Source organism: Tetrao urogallus (genome assembly GCF_951394365.1).
Source record: "Tetrao urogallus genome assembly, chromosome: 10".
Taxonomy (NCBI): domain Eukaryota; kingdom Metazoa; phylum Chordata; class Aves; order Galliformes; family Phasianidae; genus Tetrao; species Tetrao urogallus.
The window spans coordinates 16,236,928-16,260,675 of record NC_136823.1 but is presented as its reverse complement, the minus strand read 5'-3'; the positions used below and the strand labels follow the sequence as shown (position 1 = coordinate 16,260,675).

Here is a 23,748-nt window from a genome sequence, read left to right as displayed (position 1 = left end):
GGAAGCAGGCGCTCGTTACAGGTCTGGGATCTGCTGCTGGAATTAAGTAGCTGCCATGGCAGTGATGCCCTTGTACCCTTCTGAGCTGTGCTGTGAACGTCACCAGCACGGTGAGAAAAAGGAAGCAGAGTTCACCACAGGGTGGGTTAGGGGATTTTTATACTTTTGTTTTTGTTGCTGATGTGTGGGTGTGAGGTTTGGGGTTTTGGTTTTTTTTTGGTGTTGTTTTCTTTGTTTGTTTGTTTCAGCACAAACACAGGAAATGTTCTAATGAGCCGTGTGAGTTAGCCCTTCTTGCCTTGCGTGGAAGCAATTTGGAAGGACTGTGGGCATGTTGGCGTTGCTGCAGTGCTTACGTCCTGCTGGGGCCCACAGGTGGGGCTGAGCTGCTGGGGGGATCTTCCCCCTGTATGCAGTGTTCTGTAAGGGATGGAGGCCACCAGGCTCTCCTAGCCTGTGCCTTGCAGGAAGCTGGGTCGTGCTCCCTTGGGCCAGCCCTGCAGCACGGACCAGGAGGCAGAGGGCTTACTGTGTGCTGATGGGAGCTGAAGGCGCAGCCCCAGAGCCCAGGGCAGGGGGCGATGCCAGCTCACCCCCTGCACATCTCATCTTGTGAGATCTGTGCGTGTTGCTTCTCTCCTCGTCCTCTCTGGTGGGCTGTCCAGCCAGCACAGCAGCTGGCAGTGGCAGGGTGCCCAGGAGCACGGAGCACTGGGTTTGTTTCTGGAAGCAAAATGGTGAAGCAAGGTTTTTTTGTTGGTTTTTTTTTTTTTTTCTAACTTGATGTTCTGCATTAGACATAGACTGTTTTTAAACATCAGCATGTGTTCTTCTGCTTTGATGTTTTCCACAAAGAGGATTCTGCCTTCCACTTTAACAAATAGTCCCATGTTCCCCTGCGTTGCTTTATACTCCTAATGATGCTGCTTACTCAAATAAATGCATACACGCACATGCATTTAAAATGCAACGTTCCCCACTGAAACAGAACAGAACTGATCTTTTTTAGTGATCTCCTGTGCCGGAATGTTCATGTTTTGAAATTAAAATGGATTCTCCTTATCTTCTCATAGCCCTTTGATCCATCGCCTGTGGCTGGATGGTGGCGGTGGGGGCTGGGGAAGCCCAGTGTTGTGTGGCACTGCCAGCACCACTCTGCCCGTGCTGAGCCCCAGTGCCCGCGTCCCTCTGTGGGATGCTGCAGGCCATGCTTCGAGCACACCGTGCTGCCTCGGGTCCTCTGGTCTGGAAGCTTCTGGGAACTCTGCGGCACTGCCTGCTGTCCACACGTCCCCATCTGCCATCCTGCAGGAACTGACCTGGAGCTGGGCTGAGCTCCCCGCAACCATCCCAGCTCCATGTAGGTTTGATTGCCTCTGCTTTTCCCAGTGGCCGCTCAGTTTGGTTGCAAGCGGTGAACTGAAGAGCTCGAAGAGCCAGAGCCAGGTCTGTGCATGTCAGTGCTGTCACAACTGGTCTCACTGATGAGTCAGTTCCTTTTCTTCCCTTTTTCTAATGACGAGTTTGCAGCTAGTTCACCCATTAGTGTGTGCAGGGGGCTGGCGTAGAACTGCAGAGACACATGTGCATGTATCAGATGCTGAAGAGCGCCGTTCTTGTTATATATATAGCTCTGCTGTGTTCCTACTTACATTTCAATTTTATAATCCGTTCCAGAAGATTTGGACAAAAATACCGTAGTGTGAGAGAGCGTTAGATTCTGGATTCTTCACATAATAATTCTTAGTGAGAAATCTAGTAAATAAAGCCACAGCATGGGCAAGGTGACATCTTCCCTACTTTGAGAAGTTGGACTTGGGGTGTAGATTTATGGAGGGTAAAATAAAGGACGAGGAGATACAGGAGCAGAACTGTGTTTTATTTTTTTAGTTTATTGCTATAATGTATGAATCGGCCTTTTTGGTTTGTTTTATTGGGGTGATTATATACGGTCTATCTTTACGTGTATACGTTTTAGAGCTGGTGGGCCTGCCGTGATTAAATGTTTGCTTTGAATACGTGTCCGGCGTGCTAACTTCTCGCAGCAGAAAGTTGTTAAATGCATTTTTATATGAGGAAGGCAAAAAGAAAAAGAGATTGTTAAGAGTATGGAAACCCTTATTGGCTGAATTATATAACTGAATTCATTCAGCATGCTCGGTGGATCTTGTTCTCCTTTCAGTATTGCCACTCTGTTCATCACCCCTTTTAGTGCTTTAGGCATATGGCATGCAGTACATCCAGGGAAGTGTCAACAATATGGCATATGTTATACATACTGATCTTGATACACCGTAGAAAATAATGGGCCTAACTTTAAAAGGCACAGTGCTAAGAATAGAGCGTGCTGCAACATGCAGACAGCGAATCCGCCATGAATGTCATGTTTGAAGACAAGAAGAGCTGTAGTTTTCGTTCCTCCTGTGGCTCGCGGTGCCTCGGCGTTCTGCACAGCAGAGACCTTGTGGTCGGGTGGGTGCAGATGGGGGCACCTCTGCAGGTCGTGGGGTCAGCAGGCGCTGCACCTGTGTGCACCCACTGCACTGCGGGGCGCTCGTGGTGCATTTCGGTGCTGCAGCGCACTGCAGTGGGGGCACAGAGCTGTGTGTGCAGGGACAGGGCCTGGGGCCGTGCTCAGTGCCCAGGAGCCGGCAGAGGAGCAGGAGACCTGGCACTTGGCTCCGTCCCAGCGCTGCCAAGGAGCTGCACAGCAGATTGTTCTGCCTGCATGAGGAGCGCGGCAGTGGGAGTGAGTGGCTGCGGGCTCCTGCAGAGGGCTGCCCTGGAGGGCTGACACGCGAGCAGGGTGAGGTGCCCGCACTTCTCTGCTCCCTCTGGCTCTCTGGTCCCTCTGTCACCCAGCTCCCTGTTTCACAGCAGCCTGATAACACGCCTTGCAAGATTATAGAAAAGTGTAAACCAGGAGTCCTGAAGATTGCTCAGAGGAGTTCCATCTTTAGAATAAATGATTCATGCTGCGCTATACGTGTGCGTGTATGTGCGTGCCGGCGCTGCTGCCGCTGTGCTGCACTGGCTCTGGAGCTGCAACATCTGAAGTATAGAGGAGCAGCAAGTGGAGGAAGAAATCCCTGCTTTCCAACAAAGAGCGAGTGCTTGTCTGTTATCTGAGTGGCCGCTTTGGCTATTGGTGGTATTGGCAGAGCTGTGTGGATCACCACGAGGATAGAAGGGAACAACAAAATATTTATTTTTAATCTTCGTTGAATGGTGAACGTTTTGTGCATGTTTATGAGGGTTAAACATTAATAGCAGATGTTGTTAATGAATAGAAGGCTAGAGCCAGCTTCTGAGACCTTTCAGTTCGTACATGAATTTTCTGGTCGATGACAATACTTGTAACACGCCTAATTACGAAGCAGTGTTCTAATCAAGCCTTGAATAACAGAAGAATTTCCCCTCCTCTTTTGCGGTTATTTCAGTGGCGCACACACAGATCGCTTCCGTGCCTGCGCTTACTCTTAGTGATTTTTCTTTTCCTAGAACAGCCGCTGAGGTTTCCCCGCGCAGCCCATGCCGTGGCGCGGAGCAGCGGTGCTGCCCACCTCCTGGTGCCGGCCCCGAGGCTGTCCCGCCTCGCCGTGCTTCCAGGTGAAGTACGTGGAAGTGATTATAGGTAATAAATATCTTTTTTTTTTTAACTTATTGCAGAGGCAGTTTTTCCCCTGTTAATGAGGGTAATTTGACTTGGTTGAAGGATTGCAGTTCTTAAGAATTAATGCAGCAATCCAATTCAAAGATTTAAAGAGATCTAAGATTTTTCACAGGTCGTGTGCTTGTGAATGTGCTCCTATCACATAGCAGCTAATGGACTTGAACAACAGTCTGTCATTTACTGTTACCTCAGTGTATAGCAGCTTTGCCCTTGATAGCAAGTATACTTTCCCAGCGGCGCGGGTTATTTCGGAGCGCTGTATGTGGGTACCACTCTGAGGAGACGGGATCCAATTTCTAACGGCCCTAATTACTGCACAGAGCAAGGTTGCCTTTCTGACTTTCTTAATTAAGCGTTCGGATTCTAATCTGCACAATTTGAAGTATTTTATGCCCGAAGAGCCGATTCCTCCTTTTTTTTCTAATTTGTCTGTATGCGTACATGTACATAAGATAATTTCAGCATTGTGTTTTCCCTGTATCAATGTGCAGGGATTAATTACACGAGTACAGAAGTGTTAGGCGCCTATTTCCGTAAGGTCCCATTATTTTTAGGGATGCATTATTACCTTTTTACAGTGTTTTGTAATGACTTATTTGTAAATGCTGTTGGAAATGCTCTAATTTCTTGATCCTATTATGCTCTTGGATATTAAAAATCCTATTTTAAGGTAATTAGAAGGATTCTCTTGTATTTAAATTTGTGTTCTCTAGACAGTGTCACTCCATACTCTGCACACAAGAACCTTTGTTCCTTAATTAGAAAAAGGACTAGAGCTCATTAATTGTGGGTACAAAGTGATGCCTGCTCAAATGGAGAAGCAATAATGCAGTTTAAATAATGATTGATCCTACATTTTAAGTCCTGCGCTGTTTCGTATCGGTAGTGATAAATAAGCAATATGTGGCGCAGGTTCCAGAGCACCCTGGTAAGGCTTTTATTGAAAGATCTCTTTTTGCAAGGATAAAGCTCTGTGGGGCACGATAAATAAAGGATGGATGGCACATGCACTGCGCCTGCCATTTAGAAAAGTCAGCATTTGTCACCAGCCGCACCGTCGTGATAGCGGAGATGCGGGGATGGCTCCGCCCCACGCTTCACCAAATGAAGTCATGGTGGAAGCTGCGCAGTTAAAAGCAGTTCAGATATTGGCCTCACAGAGCTTTATCGTGATGAAAAGAAAATTTTAATTGCTGCTCGCAAACAGGATGAGTTATAAATGTTTGAGTGTTTCACAGAGTGTTGCTTTGGAGGCTGGAGACGGGTGTACTTTGTTCTCTGGTTTGCCGTCTTCTGTCTGACTCCTTGGGAGGGACAGAAGTGGGCAGGTGGCCCTGTACCAAAGGCCGGGGGCCATCAAAGCATGCAGCAGAGGCTGTTCCCAAAATCAGGAGCTGGCACTGAGCTTGGTGCTCTTGCTGCCCTCCCAGCAGGGTGGGATGTGGGCTTGAAGCTGAAGTCTTCAGTCACTGCTGGCTTTCCCCAAATGTGGGTTGGGGACAGCATGCCGTTGGGCTCCTGCTTCACCTCCAGGGCTGGATGAAGGGAGAGCAGGCCTGGTTTTCCTTATTTCCTAAACCTGGTGAAAAACCACATGAACAAAACTGAGCATTTATTGCAGCTGGAATAGGTTGGCTGGAAGCTGGAGTCAGGAAGCTGCTTCTTCCTGCTCGTGGCCTCGCTGATCCTAATGGTGCATGCTGCGGGCAGGGTGCGCGTTTCACTCGGAGTCTGTCAGCCCCAGAAAATGAGGGCTTTCGGGGTAACCTTCTGTGCTGCATTCCTCCTGGTGAGAAAGAAAAATAGTTTTTAAAAGATAAAAAACCTGTTCTTCAATTGACTATGCAAAAATCTTATTGCGGTATTTATTCCAAACCTGCACACATAATGTTCAGTCAAGGAGAAAACAGCAAAAAACAGTTGTTGATGGACTTAGCAGAGAACTGGATTAAATAAGCATTAGTCTACTGAAGCTGATTACAGGAATATGAAAATGCAGTATCTTAATGGTACATATTTTCATGTGGCAGCTCAGTTGCCTTTCATTTTGCAGCTAATATGTCTATTCTTATGAGTCATTTACTTCTTTAATTACCTTTTGCAGGCAAGGCACCATGGTATATTAATGTGAATGATTTTTACTGCCAGTTTATCATACAATGCCCCAGAAGTTGAAAGGCGTAATTGACTTGGAAGAGCAGCTCATGAAGGAAACAATATTTAGTTGACAGTTTTCCTTGTACTCTCTGTTGACGTTTATGAGTTTACACTATGCTAAAGGAGTAATAAACACAATTTTCTTTCAATAACAGGAAAGAGTAGCTTTTAAAATACATTTGTGGAAAACAGATTTGTTCATTTCTTGAATAATATAAAATAATGTGTTTCCGGCGATGAGATGTATATAAGATTGTCAATTGAATTAAACCTTGGAAGGTGCATTTACAACCTGCCTTGGAGCGTTAAAAGATATTAGGGTGCATATGAATGGAATCAATTTAATGAATATTTAAATTATACGCAGATTTGGATAAATCACGCTCGGGCCCGCGCGTGAGATTGCTTGGCGGCCTGCTGGTGCCTCCGAGTGCCAAAGTTTCAGGTGGGAATTCCAGGGAAGGAGTCCCCGTTCCTGGAGATGGAGGAGCACTGGCAGAGAGCCCCCAGAAGCCTCGGGGGGGGGGGGGATTACCGCAGGAGCTGTCTGTAACTTCCCCCAAGCCGTGGGCTCGAGGAGGCTTCAGCATGCAGCCTCGCCATCCGTCAAACCCATTTTCCTCTGGAACGCTCCTTTTATTGAATTGACCTTGTCAAATCGCAGATCCTCATTTCAGGCATCCCCGGGACCACGCACAGGTACGATTAATCATCCCGCCCCTCTTCCATTAATTTAAAGGCACACGTCCCCACGGCAGGCTCTCCCTGCGCGGCTCACACAGAGTTAAACTTTTCACAGTTTTCCACGATTGTTTGCAGTTCAGCCCTGCGCAACATAATGAAAGTTTTCGAGCCATCTGTTGTTAAGCTGGCGGTGAGCAAGGCCAGTATATCCAAACAGAGCGCTGGCCTGCTGTAAACCCAACCTGTCAGCTCGGCATAGCTGCGCTGACCCTGCCGGGCGCGGGGCCGCCGCCGTACCAGGCACGGGCTGCACGCTGCTTCCTCGGGACGGCGCGGGGGGACCCTGTTTACTTTTTCCACTTAGCGTTCCTCCCACTAGCCCTGAGCTGGTTTATACTAAATCTTTAAATTGACACTGTTTTTGCAGTGCCGAGCTTTTTTCTTTCTTTCTTTCGTTCTTCATTTTTTTTTCCTTCCAGGCTGAGGGGAAGACCCCACCGTTGGTGGAATTGCAGCCTTTCAGAGATGAGCTGAGGGGCAGCTGCTTTGTGCGTGTATGTGTTGTCTCTCCATAGTGAGAGGCATGTTCACAAGCATCCCAGCTCGCTCCCTGGCTCCCATTGTTCCCTTTGTTCTGTTACTTAAGGTCGGTCCTTCATTTGCTGCTGAGGGCTGGGAGCAGCAGTGAGGTAGGGTGCAGCACCAGTGCCCACTGTCCTGCCATGGGCATCCAGATGATATCTGAGCCACATCCAGATGTTTGCAGCAGCTTTCCTCCTCTTGTTGGCCTTGCTTCAGTTGGGTAATAGGGAGTTCACAACTTTCTGAGCAAAACAGCAGAGATGGAGTGGAAGTGTCCTCTGCTAGCAGGGATGTGGGGCCGGGTGCTGTTCTCCTCTGCTGTTTGTGCTTGGTATGCACTGGGCTGGCCACCCCTCCTGTGCCTGTGTTCCTGCAGCTCTTGTTCATCACATTTCTTCCATTTCTTCTTCCTACAGAAATGCTGGTTTGTTTATTCCCGTTGGCCTGGGAGATGATACATATCATTTCCCTGCTAATCTTCAGCCAGTTTATGCTTTACCCCTTCTTAGGAATGGCATCAAAACACAAAGGGCCTGTGCCAGGAAAGTGAGTATCGGCTATTACCTGTTTTCAGAGTTTGTTTTTTGGACTAGGCCAACAGTAAATACCTTCATGCCACCAGCTTCTGCCAAAATCACTTTTTCTACTTTGTTTTCTGCACTTCAGCCATGCCTGCCCACTTTCCTTCCCTTCTGGTTCTTGGGAAGCAGGCTCTCAGTGCCCCCAGTGTGCAATGGCTGCGTGGGGCTGTGTGGGGACGTGGGCTCAGCCCCTGCCAGGGCCTTTGGGGCAGGGGGAGCGCGGCGTGGGCACACAGCGCTCAATTCAAAATGGAAATGACTGCACTTAGGAGGAAACCCCATCCAGCTCTAAAGCTCTAATCTGTTTGTAAGGTGACTGACACGTAAAGTGCTTTTTTGTTTTAAGGTAGAAGAAAATGCATTCAGGATAGAGTTTCTGGTATAAATGTCAGGTGTAACGCAGTGCACGCTCACTCGAAAAGTCAAGCAGATAACCTTGGCATTTAGGGCTGTTGCCTTGGATAAAATGAAATTGTATTTTGTTTTTAAAAAGGAGGACTACATTAAGAGGTCACCTATTAGCTGTGTTTTTGCTGGCTGTCTGAAACTGGGCCCTACTGTCTATTAAACTCAAACCACTGTGTAAACATTCCTGTGTTGTTCCTGGTCTCCACAATGGCCGAGGGGATCGGGTTTCACCTGCCTGCACATCTTCAAGCAATTAAAGCAATTAGCTTGAAGCCATTTCACATTCAAGGTCTACTGTGACATTCAAGTCCAGAAGAAGTCTAAGGGAAAAGAAGAAAGGATATGGGAGGGCTGCTGTGCAGTGCAGTGAGCAGATAACACATGAAGGGCTTCCAGGCCCGCTGCTAAAAATGAGAAAGGACGCACACCCAGCGGGCCTCTAAATTGTACCCATGTTGGGCTGGGAAGAATTACACCCAAGTTATGCACTGGGAAGGAGGGGGAGAAGTGAGGAGGAAGGAGAGAGCAACAGCAGTGCAGTTTTGGGCAGCATTTGTGTGAAATAGCATGGTGTCAGTCTTATTTACCAACGTTTCTCCTGGCACAGAGATCGTACTTTTCTTCTAATTTATGTGAGGATTGCTATTTGGTGTTTACATTGTAAAACTGCCCTCGTTCTGGTTAATGTATCAGTGACAGTGACATTCAGCGCCCAGTTAGGGATTCTAGCAGTACGTCTTGAAAGCTGCTATTTTTTAAAAGGTTGGTGCAGATTAGTGGTGACCTTAAAAGATTAAACTAGTACAGTTTAAAGATAAATAATCAGCCTTTAGCACATTAGATAGCTACATAAGCATGACAGAAGGTGACTTTCTTACAACAGTTTCAGGATCCAGGAAGCATTTGTACATTTGTGACTTGGCTGGGCAGGGAACGGTGTTTTGTAGAAAGCAAGACGTAAACTGATTGCAGCACTTCAAATTGGTTAATACAGTTTTAAATCCACAGTTTTCCTGTTGGGTTTTATTATGCAGAAGAGGCTAATTTTAAAAGCTCTGCCTGCTGCAAAGGAAGATCTTGCTTTGCTGTCCCGGAGGGTGTTCTTAATCAGAAATAACCGCAGGCTAAATTATAATGTGGAATCCTGCTGCCCTTTAACCTAACACTGCTGCTCGGTCGGTGTTTGTTAACAAACAGCTCTAAGTACAAAATTGTTTGAGAATTACTTTTTCATTATATTTGCTGACTTCAATTAGAATAAGAAGCTTATTTGGGGAAGAAGAATTAAAAATGTATGGGTTTTTTCCAGAGAAAGTTTCAGCAATTGTTTCCCTGTGAGCGTCGTCTTCAGTGCAGAGCTGTAGGCTCCGTGGCACACGTAATTCAATTGAAATGAAATTATCTTCTGAACTGATGGCATACACCAGCAGGAGAGGCAGAGCTTGGGAGCATCCTAGGGCTCAGCGCAGTGCAGGGCTGGAGCAGGAGCACATCCCATGGAGACGGGGAGCAGCACAGGCTGGAGGCTGTGTGCCAGGGGTTGTGCCCTGGCTTCCAACAGGGCAGCCCCTGTCCCAGCCCTGTGCTCTTTGGGGGGCACGAGCAGCACAGCGTCCTGGTGATCTTTTGCTTTGAACGACGTGTAATTGCGATGCACGCTTGGTAAACTAATTGGTGAGTGAGGGTGGAAGTGCTGAGTCGGTGGAGGTACCCAAACCGCCCCAATTCCTCTTCAGTTTATGTGCAGGAGTGGGAGCACAGCAGGGCGCAGTGAGGAGGTGATGCCTCTGCATGGCAGATCTTTCCCATTTTTTTTTCTAGCTTAGTCTTCTGTTTCTATGATCTGCCTTTTGAACTGTTTTTGTGGCTGATCAGTTCCACCTAATATGTCTCTTGATTTCTGCTATTGTAATACTCAGACGACATGCTGTTCTCTTCATTTTTATAAGCTTTAGATGCTCCTGCCTGTCATATTCTGGCGGTTTATCTTCAGCGTCTGGATTTGCTTTCAGACTTGCATGTCTATCAAGCTGCTGTTGCTTTGAATGTGAGATCAAAAGAAGATGAATTCCAGTAAAAAATTTCCTTGTATGAAGAAAAGATTGGGGGCCTATGTAAACATCCCGGTGACAGCTCCCAATGAGTTATTTTAGCACAGCATTAGCACCCGGAATGACAGACAGTCCGAGACTACACGCTCGGTAACAAATCAGCCCTTCAGCGGCAGCAGCGCGTTGCCACAACAGCAGTACATTTTCTAAAGGCATCCTGTCCCTCTTTCCTATTGAACATGGCTATTGGGTTGCTCATCGCTGCCCGAACTGCTTTCGAGTGCCCCGCTTGACTCTCGGTGACACTATCTGCGTCGTGTCACCGATATGGCAGACAGAGCTCTGATGGTTGGGTGGCGAGAGGGGTGTTATGCAGCACCGCTAAGTGGGGGAGCTGGTGGTGGGAGGGAGGAGGCTTGGGGGAAGGCCGTGCGCATGGGATGGATGCTGGCTGTGCGTCCCGAGCCGAGACAAGTTGCATTTTTTTGGTGGTTGTTTATATTTCTGTTCACGCAGTTGGACAAAAAATAGCTCTCGCAGCCCGGGCAGCCTCGTGGGGCGATATTCAGGGAAAGTCAGGACGCTGCGGGGTGGGAGAGTCAGCCGTGGCTGAAGCTATGTGGAAACAGCTCTGCCTTTTGCAGAAGTGAGGTGTATGCTTTGCTGCCGTTTGGCCTGGCTGGGGGCGTAATTAGTTCTGCATGTTTCTGCTTAAGGATGGGGGTTTCACAAGGCAGGGTCACTCTATGTCTGCGTGTTGCTCAGTGTTACAGCCGGCTCCAACATTACCTGCTAACTCCGACCGGACCTTCGGCCTCGCAGGCAAGGAATTAGTGCAGGAATTCTTGTGGTTTCTTTGTCATTTAATAAAAGCAGACGCTGCTACTGTGGAGGCAAAGCCTCCTGCGGAGGGCAGAGCTCCAGCGCCTTCTCCCTGCAGCCTGCGCTCGGCTGCACGGCACTTCCTGTTTATTCAAACATCTTTTTGCCATTCTTCAGCCCCCGCTGCACAGAAACAGCCAGAACGCATCTCCAGCGCAAGGACAGAAATCTGAAGGCAGACAGTAAGAGCTTACTCTGTTCAACTGCTCGTTCTCCCTGCGAGCGCTCAGAGCGCAGCAGCGCGCGGCCGGGCTGAACTTTGCCGTCCCCACTGCAGCAGGAGGGGAATGGCTGGGGTTGCTGCTGGGAGCTGGGTCCGCTGCTGGCAGAAGGGAGGGTGTCCGGCACGGGTTGGGAGCCCTGTGAGGGCCGGAGCACGGCTGCCTTCAGGTGCCACCAAGCAGCCCGCTGTCACTGTCCCCTCTGCGGTGGCTTCTCTGCATGTTTGTACAAGTGGCAAAAAAAAAAAAAAAAAAAGTAGCAATAAAGCAGATGCGGCTGTTTGGCTGTTGGGGAGGAAGAGAGGTGTGAGCCCACAGAGCCTTGTTTTGTTTTCCTCAACTTGTTTGCATCTGGCAGCGCTCGCGAACCAGCCTCACTAATATTTGTACCAATTTCATGCTAATAAAAGTCAGGCTGCTGAAACAAGCGTGGCTATTATCTCGTTCCTGTTGCTGTTGTTTAGACCTGTGGTGCTACAGAGGGAGAGGGGAAGCACGCTCACACCAGGGAATGGCTGTTAATTCCTCATGTGAGGGATGTGCTGCAGTTGTCCAGTGCCGCGTGGTCTTTGGGCTCCGAGGACAGCAGAGGTCCTCCTGCTAACCCGTGTTGCAACACGGCTGCTTGTTGTTCTCCTCTCTGTTCAAACAACTTAAAAAGCCACGTGATGTTTCAGGGTTGTTTCTCTCAGAGCCCACCAGGATGGCAGGCAACTTCTTGGGGAGCACTCTGTGCTGCAGACCGAGAGAGGAGGGGTGCGAGTGCCTGCCGTGGGCACCCCGTCCTGCTGGGGCTGGCCCTGCCTCTCCCAGCTCCTAGCACAGTTTCGCATTTTAAACTGTAAAAGCCCATCTTCCTCGAAAAGGGAGTGAGGGAGAGAGAAATCCAGCTGTGTGAGCAGCCAAACCGCAAGTACAACAAACATATTTTTAAAATATATTGCTAGTCTGGCTTTTTAATGTTCAGAAGTTGTTCTACTTTGCAGGAAAAAAAAATGGTGTTTGCAACTGCCTTAAGGACAATTTGTTTAACAGTAGGAGTAATTGCATGGGGAAAATGGAAAGAGTGACTGAAGTTATTTACTCAGATGTTAGTGTAGGTGTGGGGCAGAGAACTCACTGTGGGAACAGTGGGCTGCTTTTCTTGGTATCTCAGTCTATTTGATGACCATCAAATTTCCCAGCTCACTGGTTTTGTTTTTTCTGGATGGCATGTTTGATTATTTATCAGAAGGGAAAGGGAGTAGCTGAAGCAAATAAACATGTGACCGAGCTGTGTTTTGTTTTCCACTCAGAAGGCCGTGCCCTTTAACAGATACACAGAAAATAATAAACGTATTGTTTTATGATAAAAGGAAATTATGTGTGTCATTTTCTTTAGCGAGGCCATTAACCCCTTGTGCTCAGTGGTCTCCACCTTCTGGAAGCTTATTAGGTTTGCAGCTGGGAATTAAACGCACTTAAAAATCCCTCTTGTGTGGAATGTTTCCATGGATTACTGCCTCAGCCCTCTGGATTTGCTGGATTTATTACGTAGCCGCCTCTGCCTCGGCACATCCACAGCCCTCTGAGCCGCACGTTGGGCAGCAGACGCAGGCCGTGCAGGGCGCTGCTTCCTGGGGGCACTCGGAGCACTGCTGGATCCTTCTTCCACCGCCGCGTCTGTGCAGGAGGAGCTGCTGCTGCGTTGGGCCCTTACGGACCGTGTTGTTTTATGCGATTCTTTTCTAAACGCCGGCTGTGTAGCACATAGCGTGTAGGTTTCCCATGTAATACCAGCTTGGGACGACGCTCATTATCGTCCCTGAATCACTGTCAGGAAGTAAATACAGGTTTGCCTCATCTCTGGGAAGCGACTTGCATGCTTTAGCTGCTTTTACGGGATTAAAAGAAACAAGTTAAGACTGCCATGCACATGAAAGGAAACTGAGCTGGGTTTGTTTCGCCTTGTGCAGGTAGGTAGAAGTGTAATAGGCCAAATGCCTTCAAACCTGCCTTTGTGCATCACCAGGGGCTTTGCTTTGAGGGAGGGAGAAATGGCAGTGCAGCTACCAGGGAGAGGAAGGGCCTGTAAAATGAGGACCTGAAACTTACATGTGATGTGAGGAAAAAGAGGAAATAAGCAGCTGGGGGCCAGGTGATGTGGCTGGGGACCAGGAGGGTATTGCCAGCTGCCCCCGTGTCCCAGAAGCTAATTTTAGGGACCAGAATGGGGCTGCAGCCCCCTGGGGACGAGGGACCCAAGGGCAGAAGAATGGCTGTGTACCCATGATAGCCCTGGGCTGCAGGAGATGAGGGGAGAGAGGTGCGGCTCTGTCTGCAGGGGAAGGCTTCCTCCTGACCCACAGCAGTGGGGGGTTGGCATGTACCCTGAAGCGTCAACATTTGTACCCTGGTTTATATTTTTATCTCTCCAAAGGTAGCTGTAAATGCTCTCATTACTATCTGTACAAGCGTCTAATCCTCTCTTTGCATCCTCCCCAGGCTCCTGGCACTGGTGATATCTTGTGACAGTAAGTTCCAGAGGGTAATTATGAGTTGTGTATTAAGAAAGGAAAAAAAAAATCCCTTTATCTGTTCTAATTTTTTGTTGTTGTTGTTGCTTCCTGATTCGGTTGAACATCCCCTTTCTCTTGCATTATGAGAAATGGCAACCAGCTCCAGATGTACCTTCTCAGGCCGAGTCACAATTTGTGTACTTTTATCGTCTCCCCTCTTACTCATCTCCCGCTAAACTAAACACTCCCACCCTTATCAATCTTTCCTCCTATCTGCTGAGGCCTCTAATCACTTTTGTCGCCTCTTTCTGAGCTTCGCCTATTTTTTCACCCTAGCACAGCCCTTAAAACAAGGCTTGGAGGAGCTGCCCTGAGTCAGGCAGCAGCACGCGCTGAAGCCCCGCGGTGTGACTTGCAGCACTGGTTCCCCACGTCGGGGCTGTCCCAGCACCGTGTTTCCTTCGCTCCGCCGGCAGCGGTGATGAGCCGCAGTGTTGGTGAGCGCAGGTTTGTCACAGGATGTTTTGGAAAACAAGCTTCGGCTGTGTGCCTTGTTTTGTTGACTGCACGGGGAAGCGTGCGAGCAGCTGTATGCAATGTACTATTTATGTTGTAGCAACAGAAAGGCACTCTTGCTTCTCCCCCCCACCTTACCCTCTTCCCTATTAAAAAATATGAGAACTTCCCGTGCTTTTGACATCCAAGAAAAACGCTGCTCAGCAGTGAATAGTCCTCCAAATATTCAAAGGTCTGGTTCACTTTTGGATAAACACAGTAGTTCAGAATCTGATCTCGAGCCTACAGAAACGAGCTGGAAATCCCATAAGATTTTTTTCATCGCTCAGACATAGTTCAGTTCTGGTTCAGTTTGTGCTGGGAGCCAAGATTTGTATCCTTTCTCATTTTACCAGGATGTGTTGGCCCATCCCTCCTTTCTTGCTGGTACAGACCGCTACATGCTGTGAATCTTGACATGCCAAAATAAAGAGAGCCATTTTTAATGTTTGGGAACTTTTTGCCAGATGCTTTTAAAATGGCTTTGATGAGTCTTGACTGTGACTCTTTAGAAGAGGAGACAGAAGGTGTTTTTACAGTGCAACTGCCTGAGGGTTTCGTTTGTGCCTTCAGAATGGGATTTTTGTAGCCTTTGTCACTGCTGTGGCTGGTTGGGAGCTCATACTTTTTTGGTGCCTGCAGAATTTGACCTCTGCTTCTGCTCTGTGTTGCAGTCTGCTCCCTTCTCTCCCACTCGTGTCCCCTGGTATTTGAAGAAAATACCTCGACCACCTTTCCCCCCAGGTTGCTGGAATCCGTGGATAAGGTACCAAGTTAAAAGCACATTTGGAGATGAATCCATTCTTTCCTCCTGTGTGAAGCAGGTCCCTGCCACTAAGCGGAGCCCTGCCAGCCTTGGGGATGGGGTCAGGGATGGGTGCACCCAATCTGCTTGTCTTCTGTTGGAATAACCTTATTACCCTTGGGGATGGGGATGGGCACAGGCAGTGGAGAGGTTTCAAAAAAAAGCAAAAAAGCATTTCCAGTGCCGCCTTCTGGAGGGGATCTCCACAGCCGATAGCCAGGGTCAATTCCAGAGGAAAGAAGCTAGGTCTGCTGAAAGAAAAAATCCTCATCTTCTTTCCTTATGACTGAACTATTCTAGGAGATACTTCAGCACGAGGCATGCTGCCAGCTCCCTTGCTCTGAGGCTGACCCCCGTCACTTCAGGGACAGGATGTGAGTCGGGGTTTGTACACGTGGTCCTCCAGGTCCCTTCTCTTTTTCCAGCATGGGAATCACCCATTAGTCACTTGGCTAAGTGTAGTGTCTGAGCAGAGCCTTCGGGGCCGGCAGTTTGCTGTGTTCGAGTGCAGGCTTGCTGCTGCAGCTCTGCTGGCTGAGGAGCTGGCTGGTGGCCCCTTGCTGGGAGCCAGACTTGCAGAGCTGTGGCTGAGTGGGGCTGCAGGAGCCCCCAGCATCCCTTTGTGGCACCTTGCAGGGCAGACCAGGGGTTGGATCTTCAGCTCTTCCCCACCACGGTGCTGGGGAGCGCTGCTGGGGCTCTCGGCCTCTGCTTGTTGTGGTGTGTGGCACTGAGGGCCAGGATGGGGGCACAGGGAGGCAGCACATAGCGGTTCGCTTCCCAGTTCTGGAGGAAGATGAAGGGGCTGGGTACGAATGTCAGAGGGAATAAGTGCTGCAAGAACATCTGCTTCTCTCTTTTGCATCTTCTACATTTCATTCCTCCTCTTCGTTCTGGTTCCTTTCCTATCCTCTCTAGTTGGTTCTTCTCACCTCCCCCTGTTCTGTTCCTCCCAGAGGAACAGCACTACCCACTGCTGTCGCTTTGCACTATTTTTTTTTTTTTTATTTTTTTTTTTCCCTTTTGCCTACTGCTCCGCTCCTCGCCGTTTCCACACATTGCTGGGCTCAGGCTGTCGGAGCAGAACTGCAGCAGGGCTCCCCTCCAACGTGCGAGTTCCCTCTGCGCGCCCGCCTCCTCCCAGCGCTCCCCTACATCTGCTGCTCCCAGAGAGGAGGTGTCGCGGAGGGGAGCAGAGGAGGCAGGAGTGGGAGAGACACGAGGCAGCTCCGAGCCTCGCTGCATCCGGGCGTCAGAGCTTGCGAGCTGCGTCTTGCTGCTCCGCTCGGAGCAGCTGCAGAGCGAGCGGGGTGTGAGGACAGATGGGAGCTGAGAAGGAAGAGAAAGTGCTGGCTGAGCCTAACTTGCCCCTCGTCCCGCTCTGGAGAAACAAAGGTACTCGTCTTGCTCAGTGGCAGCGAGGAGCCCTTCGGTTTCAGCTGTGCTGGCGCTGGGAGGCCGTTAGCTGCCATGCTGGCTTCCTGTGTGCCTCAAGCCGCTGGGAAAATTGGGAAAAACCAATGGTGGGAATGCAGCGTGGCTGGGGATGTGGAGACGGGCTGCTCCAGTGATCCCGGCTGTGTGACGGTGCAGCCAGGCATTGTTCTGGGGGGGCAGTGCGGTGCACCTCGCTTCTGCACTCTGCATTGAGCTGCCAGCACATTTTTTCCAAGGGTAGTTTTTGGCCTTCGAATATCTTCTGTCTCATCTCCTCTTGTTGTGTTGTGTTTTGTGTTTTAATGACCATAACTGAAATAACGATGATGTTGGCTGGCGAGCAACTTTGCAGATTTACTGCTTAGACACTTCAGATGGCCGTGGGACCGGCTCTGATTTCTGGGAACGCTTCCTTCCTCCTTTCTCAAGTTGCTCTCCTGATGGGCAGCTTTGTCCACCTGGAAAGGCCCAAAATCCTTAGGAATCTGAAAAAACACATGGGATTTCTTTTTATGCTCTCCCTGCAACTTCTTTGTGCATGGTTCCTCATTGCAGAGGCTGTCGAGCACCCTGGGATGCAGCAGGGTATGGCAGACACAGCTTCTGCTGGGTGCTCATCTCCTGCTTGCCTTGCACCAATGTGTACTCATCTCCTCATGTCCTCCGCTTCCCTGCCTTTGCCAGAGCAGCCTTCCCATGCACAGGTGCAGGAACAAGCTTCTCCTCCCACTGGAGTTGCTCCCTCATAGCTGTAGGTCTTCTTAATTCATTAAGAGCTGATTGATGTTATTATCAGCTCCAGCAGATGGAAAGGGAGGAGCTTGAGGTCTTCTTCCTCAATAGGCTGATGGAAAAACAGTTTGGAAGTCACTGCCTTGTTGTACTGGCTCCAGCGGTGGAACAAGTTAGCAAACAGGCTCCATAGGACTGGATCTTGTTACTGTTTTCCTTATGTACTAATGCAGTAAGTATATGGCATTTTAGCAGTACTTCTATTTCTAAAGTTCTACTCCCTTTTTCCATTGTATTTCCCTGTCCCCATCAGGATGTTCTGGTCAGTTGAAGGCAGAGGCAGCGCTGCATTCTTACTCCTAGAGCAAAACTTCCCTTAAGAGGGTGGTGAAACAGAAAGATTGAATTGCTTGCATGAAAATGTCAGATTACACCAGTAACTTCAGTGATAACAGTGCCGGATGTTCTGGGCAAACAACAGCTGGGCAAACAAGTCGCGTTCTGTCTGTCTTGCAATAAAATTGTCTTGGTCATCTCAGGCGTGCACTTTGTTTTTTCCCCAGTGCTTCACTAGCTGGCAAACAGGAAAGGACTGCCACTGCCCTGAGCACAGCGAGAGAGGGTCCAGAGGGGCTTTCTGCCTCAGTAGTGCTGTGACTCGGATCTGTGGCATCGTTCAGTGAGTCTGGATTCACCTCACAGGGAGCTTGGCGCTAACATTTTACCTGGGTTAGGTGGCCGCCAACGTTTGATCCCAGATACCATTCCAAGTTTGTGTAATGTCTCTAAAATGCAACGTTTCAACTGCCTTCTTACTGTTCTGTTTTACGCAAGAAAATCTCCTTATCTCTTGGTGATTTCCAGTGGATAAGAAATCAGCTCAGGACTTTTGCCGTATCTTGCGTTTAGGCGCAGCACAGAGCGGAATCAAGATGACTCGGTTGGTAGCGAGCCTTTTACTGCAGTCATCTTTTGAGATCTGTGTTGATAGCTACCCCAAATTGTTTGCGTCTCATAGTTAGACAAGAATTGTGGCACTTAGGAGATGCGCTTGTTAGGGGATGCTTTTCTTTCCCTTCCTTCGGTAAGTGGAGAGATTTTCTGTTTGCTGTGCGGAGGGGAAGATGATTGCCAAAGCAATGTGGTAACTGTTGGAGACTGGGATTCCTGCTTGGGTGTATTTGCTCCAGGAGCTTGGGTGGCATCGTGTGCTCTTGATGTCCCTACCTGCTGGCTGCTAGCAAGCACACTGTTGCACCAGTTGGGGCTGATTTACTGCAGCCCCAGCACTTGTTCACTTGTGGAAGTGCACGCATGTCATGTAGATTTAGGCGGTAGCTATGGCAGTCAGGAGGAATGCATGAGAAGAGCTTGGAGATGTCAGAGCACCCGCTCGCGAGGAGAGGACCACATTAGTAGAGCTGCTGGCTAGCGGTAAATAGTCCTGGCACCCTTGTTTCGGGACTTGGCAGCAGCAGGAGTTGAACCGAGTCCAGCTTTACTCTCTACTGCCTGTTCAGTAAGTTGAGGACAAGGCAGATGATTAAGGAAATGTGGGGAAACTGCTACAGAAGCTTTTGGAAAGATAAGAGACTTCGGTCTCCATGTCTGACAGTCTGGCACTTTTCACTAGCATTGAATTCACATGCAAATCAAACGCAACATCTACTCCCACAGGAAGCTTTATTAATGTACAGGCCTGCTCGTGAATCTGTGTGCTGATGAGAGTTATGGGACCGACTTTATTATCAAATTGATTTCCCTCTGCATCGTCACTGGTGTGCCGTGTGGCCAAGCAGTTTTTTGAATGGAGCTAGCTGTCCTTCACACCTCCCATTGTGTGCAAGGGGTGTGGATGAGGCTTCGAAGGGATGGGGTAGGTGTACTTGTTGCAAGATGAGAAGAAGTGAGCAGTGAAATCCAGAAAGGATAAGTGAGTTGGGATCCCACTGTAGAACAGTAGTTTGACACAGATGTTTGGTGAGAATGAGATCTGAGCTGCAAACAACCTTCCACATCTTAAACCTAAGCTCATCACAAGCTTAGCTTTTATTACTGCCGCTTATTTATGAACAGCATTTATGAGCAGCATCTTGAGAGAAAGGCTGAGGGAAATGCTGTTTCAAGCCACAATCTGCCAAGCTGTGCACTCACCCACACCTCTGTCGTCCTCCCTTTGCTGCTCCTGTCCATCCACACCGCTCCTCAGAGCTGCCTCATCTGTCCCTGCGTGGTGCATGGCTGTGTGGGCGCGACAGGAGTGGGGCAGAGCATTGAGTGCTCCCCCAGTTCCCCACCAGCGGGCAGAGATCCACGCTGGCCTGGCCAGCTCCAGCAGAAAGTAGGCATTTCTTGCATGGCTACTCGTTTCTGGGAATCTTCAAACATTTCTGGCAGCCAATTTTAGTTGTGCAACCTCTCAGCTGCCAGAACGGATAGAATATGATCATATCACATGAAATGCATGCAGGGTCTGCTATAGCAACTGTATTTCAAAGAGACAACACATATGGTGGCTGGTTCTTTTTGGAATAATATCTATAAGTTGATGATGTTTTATTCAAAAAGGCTGCAGCTTGAAAGGTTACGGATGTTCTGATTGTTTGGTGTATGATTAAAGAAAGGCTTCCGTGGTTTTTTTGGCCTGTTGAATCCAATTACTGGGAAGTAAAATGATCATTTGATTGCACATTTACCTGGAATTATTCTTCTGCAGAGCCAGTCTTAATAATATATAATAACATGTTGCGTTTGTGCTGTATAGAGCTTCTTGTCTGAGCAACTCAGAGTGCTTTACAAGTATTCATTAATTAAATAAGCCATACAACACCCCTGTTAAGTAGGTGAGTATTTGTTGCCCATCCCTTTACATTTTGTATCATTTTTTTCCTGCCCACCCTTGAAGCTGCCTTAACAGCCAAATAAGCTAATTCAATGGAAATAGCGTTTTTTAACGGCGCTTAGTGCTTTCAGCATAAAGGCTTCCTTGGCTGCCTTTTATTGCACCGTGTTTGAGGTGCTGCGGGTGCACGAAGCATCAGCTGCCCACCTGGAAATGCCGAGTCCGATTTCAGCTTCTGCAAGCCAGGCTCTGTTGGGAAGAGGCTTTCTGATCCAGCGGAGACTTGTCGTTACGTTGGGACAGGCGGTGTAGCTGAGTGTGGAGAGGTGTTTTCCCCAGCTCCCTGCCACTGTCAGTGCTCTGGCAGCGCAGCTCTGGGTGCCACGTCCCATCAGAAGCCAGGCTGTGCTGCGGGATGGCGGCTCCAGGCCAGCAGGCCCTGCAGTGTGCGCCTCATCCTCAGGGCCACGCTGTGCTCCACATGGCCACGGAGCACTTGGCAGCTCGGAGATGCACGAAGCATATCTGACTCCTTAATTAAGTAGGTATTAATTAAATCACTCAGAGAGCGTACACAGTAGGAGTGGGGAAGGCTTTTTCCCTCCTTCCATGTAGGCATCTTGCACAGGGACTATTTTTCTTGTTTTACATTAATGAAGTCTTCAGCCTTCCCACTTTTCCACCTACGCATGTACTGAACGTCTCCAAGGAGACTAAGGAAGCCCGCGTCCGGCTGGTGGAGCCTGCAGGAGCCAAGGGCTGCCATCTCACAGCTGAGCCTTGGCTGGGCCACAGCCCACCATGCAGAGGTCAGCCTCGTCTTTTGGTCCTTTGCACCGGTCCAGAGGAGGATGTACTTGCTCCTTTTCCTGCTTTCCCTTGGGTTTCACCTCCTCTTGCTATTTTTTCCCCACCTGATGAGGAACTTGGGCCTCACAGAGCAGCTGGCTCCTGTGCTTGGCACTGCTTTTCTCTTCCTTTGTGACGAACTGTGCAGAGATCTACCACTGAGTGATGCACTGCTGGTACTTTTGGGTACTGTGTCCTCATCCCTCCATCCCATAACACTGCAGCGTCCCTTTGCTGCTCTTCCACAGGTCTCCTGCCATAGCTTTCTGGAAGTTTCTCTGCCTTCCTGTGCTGCTCAGGAGAGCAGGTGGTGATACGTGACCGCCCTTGTGTAAACCTGCCTTGAATCCTGCAGAAGATGAGCATGAAAGCCATTGGCACAAAGGGCTGCTAGGGAGCACACAGGGCTGTGAGCTGCTCCAGGAGCAGGGTGTCAGTAACTCAGTGGTGTCACTGCTGGGACTTCTGGGGTTACTCCTGGTACCCACACAGAAGCTGAACTTGAGGTGCTGCTGTTCTTCTCTGTTGTCAAAATGGGAGATGCATTGGGTGGATGTCACTTGTTGCATGTGGGTGCTGAGATGTTTTCAGTGCTGCAGTGTTTTCTGGGTGGATGTGCTTTGGGACTGTTGTGGTACTCAGTGACCCAAAGGGTGTCTTGACTAAATGCTGTGCCAGTAACTGCCCACCTCCTCTCTGCTGCAAACTCAGTTTTCACAACTCTTTCCTCACAGGCTCTCCAGGTAGCACGGCAACTTCTACTACAACAGCAGCAGCAGCAGCAACAGCAGCAACAACAGCAGCAGCAGCAGCAGCAAGTTAGCGGATTAAAGTCTCCGAAGAGGAATGACAAACAGCCGGCCCTGCAGGTAAGGCGGCCTTTGTGCTTCATGGGGGGCTCCTGCAAATGGAAGCTGAGTGGATGCTTTCACTGTGAGTGCTGGCATGGGACTTCCAGGAGCACTTGGTTTTGAACCAGTTCCCTCTAGGGGAAGTGACAGCAGCTGTGGCTCATGTATGCGGGAGCAGCTAGATGCTCTTGAAAATCCCACCCATGATGTCTTTACAGATCTGCAGTGTGTACTTCTCCTAGTGTCTAGTAGGGGGGGGATTATTACAAAATGGAATAGCTTTTGTTACAGTGTCAGTTCGCATAGGAGATTTGCGTTAACAGTTCTGTTTGATTGCTTTTCAGTTTGTAGTCTGTGTTCACTCAAACCGTTGATTCGCTGTGTCGAGGATATTGGGAAAATGTTAGGATATCATATCATCAGTGTGGTTTTTTCCCTTTTATTTTCTGCTGATTTATGGACATCTTCATGAGCAAAATCTGAATATTATCAGGCTTTGCGCTGTTATGAATTCAGAAAGCTAAAACCAATACAGCGCTCCCAAACAGAAGATGTATGCACACATACGCGGCTTTGGACTGCATTCTGCTAGTCTTGTGGGATAAATCATAGGAGTTAAAGACAAAAAAGACCTATTAGGTCATGTATCATATTTTCCTTTTTTTGCTATTCTCGTGTTAGAAATCCCAAGTGGTGGTGGGACCGCTATTATTTTCCTTCGGATGGTTTTCCATAACAAAGCACGCACTCAGGAACTTTCCACTTCAATTCCGTCCTCTTGCTCCAAGTAATACTGCTTGTATAAATACTGAGTCAGTCCCTTGCCTTGCCTCGTGTTCACACTCCTCAAACATCTGAGATACTAACATGTACTTGCCAGTTTTGGCAAATTATATGTATCTAGTTCTTTATGTTTCGTAAACCGGCACTTCTAGACCCTTGACCACTTCTCTGGCTTGCAGCTGGTTATTGCTTTTATTATTGCTCTCTTTGCAAATGCACTGTGTCACTGTGCTTTTGATAATAAGTTACTGAATACAGCAGCTCAGTTGTAGTCATACAAAACCCTGTAGCTGGGACATTTATCTTGTCTTGCTGTTCTATATCTGATGCTTCAGCCTCTGTAGCCCCAAATTCTTTCCGAATGTTTTTTTCAGTTGTTGTCATAGCACGTTGTCAAACTCATGTCTGTTTTGCTCCTTCTAATTTTTTTTTTAGTTTGATATACTATCACCATGAGTTCCCTGACAGCATTGCTGCTTCTTTTGCCTTGTATATGTGCTTCGGATTATTTTCCTCCAAAAATACAGATCCTAGTGTCTTTAAATATGTAGTAGAAGATGGAAGGTAGAGCTAAAGTCACAAAAGGCCTTGACATTCAAGCTAGAGGACCCGGTCCTGTAGTCCTTACCTGAATAAAGCTCATCGTGACTTAAGGGAGGTTTTGCCTGAGCAAGGATAATCTATTAACTGCAGCCTTGGTCCAGCAAGGACAACTTCTAGCTTTGCTGTAGTGATTTCATCTTCAAAGCATTCTGCAAATACTGATCTCCAAAACATCCCCAGAAGGGAAGTCTGGTAAGTAAGTAGCGTTATCCCACTTCTGGATGGGGAAACTGAGGGAAGCAGGTGAAGTGACTCGCTTAGGATCGCAGAGGGAATTGGTTTTAGGGGTAGGATTAAGATTCATGAGTTCTTGGCTCCCACTCCTGTGCTCAGGCTGCTGGACAACACCTCACACTTTATAGCTGAGCTATTATTCTTTTGGAAACTATGAAGCATTTTGTCATTGGGCAAATATACGTTTTATTGGCAGTGTAGAGGGCCATAATCCAAACCGTTACATTAATGCTTTCAAAAATATTTTATTTGGTAAATCCATAGCTGATCCATATGCCTTTTAATAGACTCTTCCACTGGGGACATTTTTAATGAGAGAT

General features: G+C 48.5%; 1 protein-coding gene across 1 annotated transcript in view; it reads left to right on the top strand.

The window, feature by feature from the left end:
• Window positions 1–23,748, top strand: part of FOXP1 (forkhead box P1) — a gene marked incomplete at both ends in the record, with an annotated part of 144,140 nt that overhangs the window by 22,899 nt on the left and 97,493 nt on the right. The window contains one exon of the mRNA XM_079540504.1: window positions 21,692–21,826. Within this exon, the coding sequence (XP_079396630.1) occupies window positions 21,692–21,826 (135 nt within the window). The remainder of the gene's footprint in view (window positions 1–21,691; window positions 21,827–23,748) is intronic.